This window comes from Plutella xylostella, chromosome 12 (genome assembly GCF_932276165.1).
Source record: "Plutella xylostella chromosome 12, ilPluXylo3.1, whole genome shotgun sequence".
Lineage (NCBI taxonomy): Eukaryota > Metazoa > Arthropoda > Insecta > Lepidoptera > Plutellidae > Plutella > Plutella xylostella.
Window position 1 is genome coordinate 4,532,033 of NC_063992.1, and position 14,735 is coordinate 4,546,767.

Sequence of the window (14,735 nt, forward strand, 5' to 3'; positions counted from 1 at the left end):
AATACAATCTTCACAAAAACCGAATTCGTGCGCCCCATTTGTAAACCCAACCCGAGTCCGTTACAATTTCTAGTATTTTCTTTGCATACTATAATATTTGTGGGTAAAATAAATTTTCAATAACTTGCAACACCATGTGATTTGTTATGATATGGTACCTCGTAATTTTTACTTAAAACTGATACTAAAAGACCTTACAGTATTAAAATTAGTATCGTTTTATATTAAAATCGAGCCAATAGATAGTACTATGATGAATGTAAGCTTGTTAAACTTGATAGTTGATGTAAAACAACAGGCTTAGGTTGATGACTGACTTTTATTTGCTAAACGCAGGTAGATGTAAACGCAGTTACACACACACATACAAAGCCATATACAACATCTCTTCCATAAATTGAAAAAAGTTTATCATAAAGTTCAATAAACATTATATGTACTTAATTAATAGGTCAACAGCTACAGTTCAGTTACTTAAAAATTTTCTACATTAGGTAGTACAAGTTACACTTATAGCTACTGTTTTATCTAATTACACTTACACTACAAAAGCATTATATTTAAAAATACCTATGTGCTAATAACCAATTCAACACAATACGCAAACAACATAATCTATTATTATCATATACATACTTCTATTTCTCTTTAACAACTTTAATAACTTTCTTAATAACTTTACTTATTATTCCTTTTATAAAACAAGGATGCAAGTTTTTCTCGTGCCTGTTCTGCCGCTTGACGGTGAACTGGGGCATCGCCCCCGCGACCCCCGGCCGGGCCCTGCGCCGGGCCGCCCCCGCGACCGCCCCCTACTAGCCCCTGAGCCTGAGCGCCCCCCGGCGCGTCCTCATCACTCACCACGTCCCCGTACACACTGTCACCGCTGCTGTCACCGTCCTCCTTCCCGCCAGGAGAAGCAGGTGGTGACCGGTGCGTGTCCTCATTACTGTAGGTTTTGATGAGGTGTCGCCTATTCCGGCGATATTGTCGCCCAGTATCATCAGTGAGGAAGTAGGACCGCGGCTGGCTGTGCGGCGCTCGCCCCGCCACGCGCATGCGGCGCCGCCCGCCCTGCGCGCCCGCGCCCTCCACCACGATCACCTCCTCGCCCTCGCGCAGAGGAGGCAACTCACGTGAATGCGCGTCATAGTGCCGCTTGCTGTATTCACGATTTTTAATTATGTTAGTAAAATCATTATCATTATTACGGTCTGGACGCAATCTATCAATGTGTACCGGCAGCCTTGTATTTAACCTTCGCCCCATTAATAACTGAGAAGGCGAACTGATGCCATGTCTCGGCGTAGCTCTAAAATTTAATAACCCTAAATATAAATCTGCACCCGATGTTAATGACTTTTTTATGATACCTTTTACCGTTCTAACGGCCCTTTCACTAAGTCCATTTGCTTGTGCATAGTTTGGAGATGTGGTGACATGTGTAACTCCCCACTCTTGGCAAAATGCTCTAAATTCATGCGAAGAGTAAGCCGGGCCATTATCGCTTATGAGCTCCGAGGGTATCCCGTGTCTGGCAAATTGGTCCTTTAATGCGGCTATGACCGCTTTTGACCCTATGTTTGTCAGAGGTGAAACTTCGATGAAGTTCGAAAAGTAGTCGACTACTATGAGGAAATACTTTTTTCCTACCTCGAACAAGTCGGTGCCGAGCTTCATCCACGGCAGAGGCGGTACCTGGTGCGGTATCATGGGCTCCCGGGCGGGGCGCGCGGCGTGCTCGGCGCAGGCGCGACACGCGCGCACGGCCGCCTCCACGGCGCGCGACATGCCCGGCCACCACATGACGTCCCGCGCGCGCCGCTTGCAGCGGTCGATGCCCAGGTGCCCCGCGTGCACGCGCGCCACCATCTCACCTCGCAGCTCCTCCGGGATGTACACTAACTTATCTTTGAGTATCACTTCGTCTATGTACTCCAAAGACTCTCTGTGAGACCACAGTGCTCGCAATTCAACTGCACAGTCATACTTATTAACCGGCCATCCTTTTAAAATATAATTAATAAGTACCTGACATACGTCGTTATCACGTGTTGCCCGCTTTATCTCCCGTAACCTGTCATCACTGAACCGTACATTGTCGATCACAAAACAGACCTGATCCTCAACCTCAGCGGTTACATTGTCCTCCATCAGCTCCGGCAGGGCCGCTCTGGATAAAGTGTCTGCTATGTACATGTACTTACCAGGCTTGTACGTCACTTTAAAACTGTATCCCTGGATACGCAGCATCATGCGCTGAAGACGCGTAGGTACAGCGTCTAGCGGTTTGTCGAACAACGCCTCCAGAGGTTTATGGTCTGTCTCCACTGTGACGTCACCCCTCCCGAACACGTACTGATGAAAGCGTTCGAGGGCGAACACGATAGCCAACAGCTCCTTCTCTATCTGCGCATACCTACTCTGCGTGTCGGTGAGCGTGAGCGAGGCGAACTCCACCGGGCGGCCGCCCTGCAGCAGCACGGCGCCCAGCGCCTGCGAGCTGGCGTCCACGGACAGCAGCACGGGCGCCGCCGCGTCGTACAGCGCCAGCACGGGCGCCGCCACCAGCGCCGCCTTCAGCGCCGCCACCGCCGCGCTGTGCGCCGCCTCCCACACCCAGCACACGTCCTTCTTCAGTAGGCTCCGCAGCGGTGCCGCTGTTTCCGAGTAACCTGAAATAAACTTGGAGAGATAGTTCACCATCCCTAAAAACCTCTCCAGAGATGTCCTATCATTCGGTTCCGGCATATCTGTGATGGCCTTAAGTTTATCGGTGTCAATCTGCATGCCCTCCGCACTAAAAGTATGTCCGAGATAAGTAATTTTTTCAACACAAAACTCGCACTTAGACTTGTTGAACCTTATACCTACCTCGCGCGCCCTGTCCAGCAAGCGCTTCAGCCGTGCATCATGCTCCTCCTTCGTGGTGCCCCATACGATGACGTCATCGACAAATGAATCCACTCCATCTAGGTCCTCCAGTAATTGCCTAACTTTCGCGTGAAATACCTCGCTAGCACAATTTATACCATAAGGTAACCTTAGGAATTGGTATCTACCAAAAGGTGTACCAAACGTACAGAGATCCGCGCTGTCGCTGTCCAGCTGCACCATCCAGAACCCGTGGCGCGCGTCCAGCTTGCTGTAGCAGCGCGCGCCGTGCAGCTGGGCGGCGATCTCCGTGAGCGTGGGCAGCGGGTAGTGCGCGCGCCGCACCGCCTTGTTCAGCGGCCGCGGATCCAAACAGATGCGAAAATTACCATCTTTTTTAGCGGCTAACACTATAGCATTTACCCACGGAGTCGGATGAGATACTTTTCTAATTATGCCTATGTCCACCATGTGATTTAATTCCTCCAATAATTTATCCCTAACTCCGATCGGAATTTTTCTTACTGGGCACACTGTGGGACTTGCATCCTGTTTTAGTACAATTTTATATTCACCAGGCAATTTACCTACGCCTTGAAATAATTCTGAATAGTCTTGAATATTTAACTCATAAACTCGCTTAACTAGCCCTATCTCATCACATGTATATTTACCTAAAACACTTTGACACGCTTTATCAGAGATTACAAATTCGATTGCATGTTTTTTATTCTTATACACCCATTGCATCATACAAGAACCGATTATTGGAATGTAATTACCACAAAATGATTGCGCTCTGATATTATTTGGCAAGATATCATTAGCATTAAATCCTAACCGTACAAATGTAGCCATAGATAACACATTTAGATCAGAACCTGTGTCAAGTTTAAACTTCTCACTTTTATTACTGTTAAATAGACATAAAGACTCATACCAGATACTGTCCTTGTTGTGCGATCCTTGGTCCAAGGAGGAAACATAATAAAGTTCTTCACTTTCATTTTCGTCCTCACAAATTTCGTAAACACGTCTATTGACCTTGATGGGACACATTTTTTTAAAATGACCTTTCTCATTGCACGTAAAACACTTCACTGATCGAGCTGGACACCGCGATCCAGTGTAACACTTATAACCACCACATGCCGTACACAACCTAGCCACTGCACCAGCATCCTCGCGCCACTCGGCGGAGCCCGGGCGGGCCGCGCCGCCGCCGCCGCCGCCGCCGGGCGCGCCGCGGGGCTCCGGTCCGGGCTGGCCCCGGCGGCGCGCCCCCGGCCCGCTCGCCGCGCCCGCAGCCCACCTGCCGCCGCCGCGTCCTGCTGTCCGCGATCCATACAGCCCGTCGACACTCGCTGACTCTGCACTCTTTTTAATTTCGATATTTCGACTTTCTTCATAAGACAATTCGTTAGCCTGGCATATTTTAATAGCCTGCTCCAGGTTCAGGTCGTCAGCCCTGAGCAACCTGTCTCGCACCGCGCCGTCGCTCACCCCGCACACAATGCGATCTCTTATCAGCCCGTCCTCGAGGTTCTCGAACTCGCAGTGATGACTCAGTAACCTCAACGCGGTCACGTAGGTATCGATATTTTCGCCTACTTCTTGATTTCTTGTGAAGAAACGAAACCTCGCCATGGTTGTGTTTTGTTTCGTACCAAAGTGCTTTTCAAACTTTGAAATCAGCACACTTACGTCATCACGATCTTCTTCTTTGATAAATTTAAATGTCGAGTAAATGTCGTATCCATCTGGTCCGATCAGGTTGACTAGCAGACTAGCCTGGACGTCCTTCGGCTCCTTGCAGGCCCCAGATGCCTTCATGAACACGTTGAACTGCTTGTACCACTTGCGCCACGAGTCGGCGCGCGCGGCCGGACCGCCCTCCAACGATAATTCAGACGGAGGCCTCGCGTGTTCCATTTTACACTTATTTTATAATCACTCGTGACGTTTAGTATCCGTAAACAATAAAGAAAACACAATTAACGCGTTGGAACTTGTCTAAATTAATAAATTTAGTGCACCGCTGTCACCATGATGTAAAACAACAGGCTTAGGTTGATGACTGACTTTTATTTGCTAAACGCAGGTAGATGTAAACGCAGTTACACACACACATACAAAGCCATATACAACAATAGTATCTACTTACATGTGAAAATATATCTCATCCATCATTCCATCGTGTTTTCGTTCAATATGCTTTATACAACCGAACAAAATCCACCCACCCATGTCACACACTCGTTAAGTGATGATAATAGTCTAATAAACTTAATAAACACCCACAAATCACTAGCAAATCAAAAATAAATAGCATTTAGAAAATTTTGTTGTAACTGTCAGCCTTTGTTTGGCACAGATTTTTCATTTGTTTCATTGTTTGGCACAGAGAACTGACGTAAACAGGCGCCACAGCAAAAAGGACAAAAAACATTAACAGCTTAACGTTTCTTTCTTACGCTTAATGTAGCTAAGCGTCTCTTTTTCGCAATGTCAGAACTGTCACGATTATACCCCTGTGCCTTCACCCCATTTGTTTACTCAATTGTCATATCACCAAAATACATTCGTAGAGTGCGACAAACTTATCTGTTCCGGTGACAGTTCACTAAATTGGTCCATATCTCATTATTTACTAATAAATTATATATTGATATAGATTAGATGGGTTTATTAAAACCGCAAGGGTAAATTACCATTACGGGAAAACTTAACATCGTAAAGAATTAAGAAATGCAGACTGACATCAACAGCTTAGCAAACTGGTGTGAGGCGAATAACATGACTCTCAACACATCTAAGTGCTTCCAGATAAATTTCACTCGTAAACGGCATCCAACAGAATGGTCCTACATAATTAATGGCCAAACATTACCGGGTGTTAAAACTGCTCGAGATCTGGGAGTTGTAGTGGACAGTACCTTTAAATTCACCGCTCATATCGAACACCTCGTGAGTAAAGCAAACAAAATTTTAGGTTTTGTCATACGCAAGACAAAGGTATTCCGCAGCACTGCCTGTCTACAACTTCTTTACAATAGTTATGTCCGGTCCGTTCTAGAATATTGTAGCCCTGCCTGGAACCCTGTCTACGCAGTGCACAGTGACCGTATTGAAAGAGTGCAAAAACGTTTCCTGTATCACCTATCTTATTCTCAAAACTTATGCAAATCCCTTCGATCCTATTCAGCTCGGCTTAATCACTTTAGAATGGAATCATTGAAGACTAGGCGTGTTCGCGCAGACCTAATTTTCGTTTTCAAGCTGATGCACGGTATCATTGATTGTCCCGAACTATTACAGAGGATATCTCTAAATGTCCCCAAAGTCTCAGCTAGAGTTATAAGAGATGCTCCGTTTACACTGCCCATATGTAGAACAAACGTTGGAGACCATGCCCCCATTAACCGAATTATGGCTTTATATAATACTTTAAAACATAGCATCGACATTTACCACACTACTATCCACCTACTCAAAATTATCCAACTGTGCTCATGATAAATAAATAATATATATAATTTATATTTAAAAAAAAAAACTAACTCATATCTCATATAGTTCTCATGCCCATGTGACAATTGCTCACACACATTACTTTTAATATATTCAAAATATTTTGTGATCTGTATACCTATTTTATATTTAAGTTATTATTTTTAGTTAGGTAACGCTCTTTAATGTTACACATGCTGTGGCTACATTTTTATTTAGAAGTGCATATGTCCTGTATTTCACTCAAATGTTATCAAATGTGTTAATGTAACTATCTTTTATGTGGTCCTTAAATTAATAAAAAAAAAAAAAAAAAAAAAAGAAATATTAGACATTTACGTGAGCTCTCACCGGAACAGATAAGTTTGTGGCACTGTACCAACATTGCAATCGAATTATTTGAATAATAGGTGACTTTGAGACCATCGACACCTATTCGCGACATGATAGATTAGAAGTGATGTCTCATGAATTACCTAAAATTATGGTCACCAAAAATAGAAAGAGATGGAGGGCTCCGTGCTGACTATCTCTGTCGGCTCGTTTTTTTGGTGCAGTGCGCATTCCTGTTGTATTATTACTTCCATGGAATTCTTAGACAACGAAGCACGGAAGATCTCTGACATTGGCATATCACTATTACAGACTTTCGCCAAGAAACCAGAAGCTCCAGTCGCACAGAGTAATTCCCATAGACCATACACCGTTCTCACTCAGACAAAAGAAGCTGGAACGTGCCGATTCTGCCACAAACGCTCAGAACATATGATCGTAGACTGCTATAAATTCAAGCGCGCTCTCCGAAAGGATCGATGGTCTTTCGTACGTCGCAACCGTCTATGCCCGAAGTGCCTAGTAAGCGAACACGATAAAGACACTTGTGCAGCCCCGTCGTGCGAAGTCGAGAACTGTGGAAAGCCGCACCACCAGATACTTCATTTTCCAACCGCTAAACCTATTTATAGCCTAAGCAGTAAGGATAACAACATCGAAGATGATAACAACATCGAAGATGATAACAGCATCGAAAATGGCAAAACAGATTGTGTAGCGAACGTGTCAGCCTCAAATTCATCGACCGCAGCCGAAGTTCTTTTAAAATATGTCCGCATTAAAATTCATGGCCCAAATGGTGACGTCGTAACTGATGCGTTACTTGACGACGGATCCACCATCACTATAATAGACGAGAAGATAGCCACTAAAGTTGGATTACGAGGCCGCAACGAGTCATTGAGAGTGAAGGGAGCTTGGGACAGCACTGAACTGATGTGTGAGACACAGATATTGGACTTCGAGATATCTAACGGAAATGCGGACCGATACAAGGTAGTAGCTCGCACTATGAAAGATATCGAGCTCCCAAGCCAATATACAGAATATGGACGCTACGATCACCTGTCGAATATTGAAAATGAGTTGTGCTCAAGACCCATGAAGCCGTCAATGATAATCGGGCAAGATAACTACCATATTCTTATGCCGTTAGAAATTATTGAAGGTAGCCCTAACGCCACTCGCACCGTTCTTGGATGGTCTCTCCACGGTAAAGCGAATAGCAAACAGCGACCACACGGAATAACTGAAGCTCGCACAATGTACCTGTCACACCACGATAGCGAAAGGGAACGCAGCCTATCGGAATTGAACGATCTCATAAGGCATTCATTCACACTCGATGGTCTAGGTGTCGGTGGCAGCGTCAAGTCTCGACAGTGTTCAGATGATGTCCGTGCGCTGGAGATATTAGAAAAGACGTCGATACAGGTGGGAGATCATTGGGATGTCGGTATACCGTGGAAAGACAACGAGGTGAAGATTAATAACTCGTACCCCACGGCGATTACTCGGCTGCGAAGCGTGGAGAAGAAGATGCGCATGAACCTGATGTAACAACCGTAGGTCCCGCGCGCCCGTCGGCTGAGTCCGGCACTGATCGGGGCCTGCACCTGAGGATACAACCGTGGGTCCCGCGCTGCCGCCGGGTGAAGCTGGCACTGATGTCCCGGTTCAGCAGCTCGCCGCCGCCGCCGCCGCCGCCGCCCACACATCCCAGGGGGGAAGCATGTTGACGACGCCACGACGCCTTATTATGAGGCCCCATGTATATAGTTTGAATTTGGAACCTTTTATTGTTTATTGTTTATACATAGTTTATGTCATTGTGACTTTGCTAGATACTTTTACACTATTATTCTCATTCATTGTAAATAAAGCGACACCAAAAGACCATGTTTTATATTATTCTATTATTCTTGCACCTCAATAACCAGCTGCATCGTTAAAAATATTTAAGAGCATATTTATAAGTAAGTAGCTTACATTTGGTTTCAGACTGACATTCCATTATCTCAAAGATAGATCAATCCAAGTCTGTACAACAATATTGTCTAGACGGCTAAATTGAATTATTTACTAATATGCGTTAAGAAGATCGCTGATAGATATTTGAAATTCAGTGTATAATTAATGTGCACATCTGCGACCAAATTTAAGCTTTTATTTTAAGAATAAATATGTAGCAGGATTATATCAAGATTGTATTAGCTAAAACATGAGACGTAGCCGTGATTTTCCCTGGTGTATGCTTGAAAGCATCAAAATGTTTATTTAAAAGTGCAAGGAGGACTCCCAGGTCGCAGGCAGGTATCTAGGCATTACCGCTTGGCTCTTACGCGAATCTTATTGTTTGTAAGCTGAGCGTCACTTGGAATATGGTTGGACTAGTAAATAAAAGAGGACCGCTAGAGTCAAGAGATGTTTAATGACTGACTAAATATGGGTTGAGTAACATAAAAAGATACATGCTTACACTATGGTTATACACGGGTTATATATAGTATACAGCTAATATATGTTGATAGATACATAGGTACTGCACCTCCGGGGGTACATAAAAAAATAATAAAAACACATTTTTCATTATTTTTATAGCATACAAGATATTATTATAATATTGATTAACATTGATTATTTGATAGTTACATATGGCTTAGTCCTATTTTTATGAACTAACTGAACCTTTCCATCCTTGATTACTTTCACATTACAACCTACATCTTCAAGTACAGTATAGGGACCATCAAACAAAGGATCTAATTTACGCCCTGTTTCATTCTTTAACAAAACCAAATCGTCTTTAGCATATACTATGGGGTTAGCAGATTTATCATACATTTCTTTTCTTTTCTGTTTGCTTATAATCAAATTATTTCGAGCATCTTTAAGAGCTACCTGTAATCTATACTTAAGCTGTAAGGGATAACTATCTATGTTATACAAAGGGTCTATTTCATTATTAATTCTACAAGGAATGTTACATTGTTTGCCAAAAACTAGTTCATACGGAGTATATTTAGTTTCTGTGTGTACTGTACTATTAAAACTAAATGTCCAAAAGGGTAACCAGTAACTCCAAGTGCCGGGATGAGAGTCACATTGGATTCTTAAAAATGCACCCAAGTGTTTGTGTGTATTTTCAAGAGCCCCAATAGACTGGTGATGGTAAGCTGTGGAACATAATTTCTCTATTTCTAATAATTTACAAACCTGTTCCATTGTTGCTGAAATGAACTCCGAGCCTCTATCTGTTGCTATAACCCTGGGAATACCGAATTTTAAAATAAAATTTTGAACAAACTCTTTGGCTACAGTTACTGTTTCTTTATTTTGAATGGGGAATGCCTGTATAAATTTGGTCAACTCACACTGTACTGTAAGAATGTAGCAATTTCCTTCGTCATCTCTATCTAAAGGTCCAACTAAATCTAAGAATATCTTATCGAAAGCCGATGTGGCTGTTGTTGTTATTTGCATCGGTTCTTTAATATAACGAGAATGTTTCATTTTTTGACATTTCGTACATTTTTGTATAAATTCTTGGACGTCCTTTTCGATACCTGGCCAGTAATATCGTCTCTTTATATTGTTTACCATCCTGCGCATACCTGAGTGGCCACTGGTAGGCAGTAAATGGAAGTCGTTAATAATAAATTTCTTTTCATTCTCGTCAATAATTTTCTTTATACCTCTTATTATGCATATTCTTGGTCCGGACCAATTCTTAATTGAATTTACTTCTTCACATATTTCTCTAATAAAGTTTACATTTTCAACATCTTTTACTATACATATCTCTTTTATACCAATATCTTCACACATTAAACTTAATTTCTTCACAAACTCGGCTCGCGACATTTGTGCTTTGAAATCAAGATTGACACTAATTATTCCTTTACTTTCAATATAATTTAAATATTCATCTTTCTTTGTTATCATATTCTGTTTATTTAATGCATATATTTCTTTTCCAGTCATTAATACTACTTCTACTGAGTCACAAGGTTTTCTCAATATATCCACAACTTTTGGTTGATTAGGCCAATCGTTGTTAGATGTAGTAAGATCATTTTGGATCTGCAATTCATCATCTTTATCTTTTCCTTCCATTCTCTTCTTTTGTGCCCTAGTCATAACGTTCATAATCATATCATTCATACTCTTCAATTCATCAGATGTTACACAAATTCTAGATAATGCATCTGCAGCTACATTATCTTTACCTTTTATATAAATAATTTTAAAATCATACTCCTCAAGCAATAATCTGAATTTTAATAACCGGCTGGATGGATCTTTCATTCCAAAAAGGTACACCAACGGTCTATGGTCTGTCATTATTGTGAAGGATCTACCATAAACATACGGCCTAAAATACTTTACTGCCCACACAATAGCAACTAATTCTTTTTGAATAGTGGGGTAGTTTCTTTCTGCTTTATTTAATGGTCTACTGGCATATGCAATAGGCCTTAAATCTTTATTACATAATACAGCTCCAATTGCAGTGCCTGACGCATCAGTTTGGATAACAAACTCGTTATTTTCTGAAAAATCAGGAAATTGAAGAACAGGTGGGGTAGTTAAGAGTATTTTTAAATTTTGAAATGCATCATCGCAATCTTTAGTCCAAATAAATTGTTCATTTTTCCTACACAGCTTATTCAAAGGGCTTGTTATATCTGCAAAAGAAGGGACAAATTTTCTATAATAGTTACAGAATGCAACAAATCTTTTCACTTCTTCAGCGGTGGTTGGGACTGGATAATTTTGTAAAGTACTGATTTTGGTTGGATCTGGTGCTACTCCATTAGCAGAAACTACATGACCGAGATAAAGTATTTCCTTTTTTAAGAACTGACATTTTTCGGGATTTAATTTTAAGTTGGTTTTTCGTAGTCTTTCGAACACATCTATCAAATTTTTGTTATGCATTTCTAAATTTCTTCCAAAAACTATCAAATCGTCCAGATACACAAAACATTTTTCAAATGTTAAACCCGACATTGCTATTGACATTACACGACTGAAAGAACTAGGACTTGTCTTGAGACCCATTGGTAAACGTTTCATTTGATATTGACCAGTGCTAGTTGTAAACGCAGTGCACTTACGACTATCTGGAGCTAGGGAAACTTGATAATAACCTTGTTGCAAATCTAGGTGGGAAAAGTAGACTGAACCCGAAAGAGAGTCCAGTATTTCAGTTATGTTTGGTAGTGGAAACTTATCACTTTCCTCCACATTTTCATTCAATTTTCTAAAATCCACTACAAGACGCCATTTTTGTTCTGAAGCTGTTTTTTTAGGTACTAATAAAATAGGACTGGACCAGTCACTTTGTGATTCTTCTATGATATCATCTTGAAGCATTTTATTTATCTGTTTATTAATTTCTCTTTTTTGAGATTCTGGTAACCGATATGGTTTTACATACACTGGACTGGTGTTTGGTTTTAAAACTATAGCTTGTTCACTAATATTTGTTGTTGATAACTTGTCTCCATCAAGAAAAAATATATCACAATATTTAACGCATATTGACTGTAATGATTTTTGTTCTTCGGCATTCAAATGATTTAATTTTAGGTTATTTAAAAGTTGTTTAGCTCTGTCCATGTTTCGTTTACATTTGTTAAATTTACAGATTTCATACTCAGATAGTAGATGACGGACGACCGAATGGCGTAGTGGTTAGTGACCTGACTACTGAGCCGAAGGTCCCGGGTTCGATTCCCGGCTGGGGCAGATATTTGTTTAAACACAGATATTTGTACTCGGGTCTTGGGTGTTGATATGTATATTTAGTATCTATCTATCTATGTATTTGTGTAGATATATCAGCTGTCCGACACCATAACACAGGTTCTGCCTAGCTTGGGGTCGGATGGCCCTGTGTGAGATGTCCCCACATATTTATTTATATTTATTTATTTATTTACATCCTTTCTCAACTCTTTCGCACATACTACACCATCTTCTTTCAAATCATTTTCTAAATAAATATGATGAATTGATTCGGATCTTGCAGGTAGAACTAAAACGTCATCAGAATAAGATTTTGGTTTTTCACAAATACCTAATAAACATTCTTTTCCGTTATTGTTCAATGATAAAGTATTTTGTTCAAGATTAATTTTCGATTCGTACTTAGCCAAGAAATCTAAACCGAGAATTCCATCTGCCTTTAATGGCAAGTTATTAAAAACATGAAACTTGTGATCAAACGTATCATTTTCATTTGTAACCAATCTTAAATAAACATGTCCTAACGAGTGAATCTGGCCTCCTATACCGTTGACGACAGTGTCATCTCTATATATGGAAATGGAATGTGGCAATACTTCTTTTCTTATTACCGATAATGATGCCCCCGTATCAATGAGCCAAAAATATTTTTTACTATTTAATCGTAAAGGGACAAAACTGGATAACCCGTTAAAAGATAGAATAGCGTGGTTAGTCTCGAAAAAACTGATTATTTATGCTTTCATTTTCATTTGTAGTAGTGGCATCGCTACTATGTTCTTGTTGTTCTTGCGCCGTGAATACATTTCTTTGGTTGCGATAATTTCCGCGAAATGATGAGTGGCCTCTCTGCATGTTTCCTTGCTGCGGTCCAGCTGACGATGACGTAAAGCGTCCGCGACCGTTGTAATTCCGATTGTAATTATTAAAGTTTCGGCTAAAATCGTTAGAATTCTGCTCGGCCGCATCCCGTGTACGGTTATAATTCGAATATCCACGTCGCTGCGGTATAAAATTATTAGACCTACCTCTGTTGTATGTTGCTGAAAACTGTAGCACTTCCGAGGAACTCGTTGACATGGTCTCCTCGTCCTTGGCAGCCTGGATCGCCTCCGATAGTGAGCTGTAGTTCCTGGCGGCTATGATTGTACTTAACCGTGAACTACGCAGGCCGTCTGAAAACCTCTTAATAGCCGTTTTTTCGTTAAGCGGCTTGAGAACCCCATAAGCCTCGGAATTGTCGTCGGATTGCGATATGGTTAGGTCTGTGAATAATTTTTCAATATAACTACCGTATTGGTCGATCGTCCTTGATCCTTGCGTCGCCTGCTGTAAACGTGCTTGGATGGCTGTAAATGATTTTTTCAACAACAAATGCTTTTTTAAATCTTTTATTAATTCCGAAACTGAAGTACAGTGAAACTATAAAGTCCTGAAATTAATGTTTGAGGAACTAAAATTTTCAGGAGCCTGGCACCATTAGAAAAGAAACATAAAAGTCATAACAATTGTTTATGTCAATAGGCGGTTGGCTGTTTTTTGAATTTTCTTATTAATTATAAGGATAATCTAGATAAAAGCAACAATTTACGCTTGGTTGCAATTAGGAAGATGAAGAAAAATATTCGTAGTCAAGCTAGTGAAGTTATTTATCGAGTTTTAATACAATGTTTAGCGGAACATCAAGCTGGACACATTTTGTCGGATTTGGAGGATGTTTACGCTCGTACAGCGTCTATGACGGGTATGTAGCATTGTACAAATTGTAATAACTCATTTTATATTAGTACCAACGCTTCATTTATCGATAAACCTAGGTTTAGAGCCCAAGTCGAACATTGTTTACATACCACTGATTGTAGGTTTCATCTGGTTTCAGTTGAGTCAAACCTTAACATTTTGATACTTGAAGATATATTTTTTGTCTACTTACTAAATTCACATTGTGTGAATTTGGGGGGCATTGTGTAACTCAAAAAGATTTTTTTATTTTATTTTATAGTTATATCGGACCAGCGTGCCAAAGAGGGCCAAATATGGAATATTTCTAACTCCTGGAAGAAACAGAACTGGCCGTCCAAAAAGAGAAATTGATGTCTTTACCATGTGTGCCCTTCGTCAACAGATCCAGTTTTTTTATACAGTTGTAATAACGTTATCTAAATAAATATTTATTGGTTTCACTATTAGCCTTCATATTAACACCTTCAAGCTTGTATAAGAGATTTTTTGTGGATGGTAAGATGTTTTTAAAATACATAAAT

General features: G+C 40.9%; 1 protein-coding gene across 1 annotated transcript; it reads right to left on the reverse strand.

The window, feature by feature from the left end:
- Positions 1 to 300: 300 nt before the first annotated feature.
- Positions 301 to 4,736, reverse strand: LOC119692139 (uncharacterized protein K02A2.6-like). Its single transcript, XM_048624675.1, has one exon. The coding sequence runs from the start codon at positions 4,705 to 4,707 to the stop codon at positions 679 to 681; it is 4,029 nt and encodes a 1,342-aa protein (XP_048480632.1). The 5' UTR covers positions 4,708 to 4,736; the 3' UTR covers positions 301 to 678.
- Between the last annotated feature and the right edge of the window lie 9,999 nt (positions 4,737 to 14,735).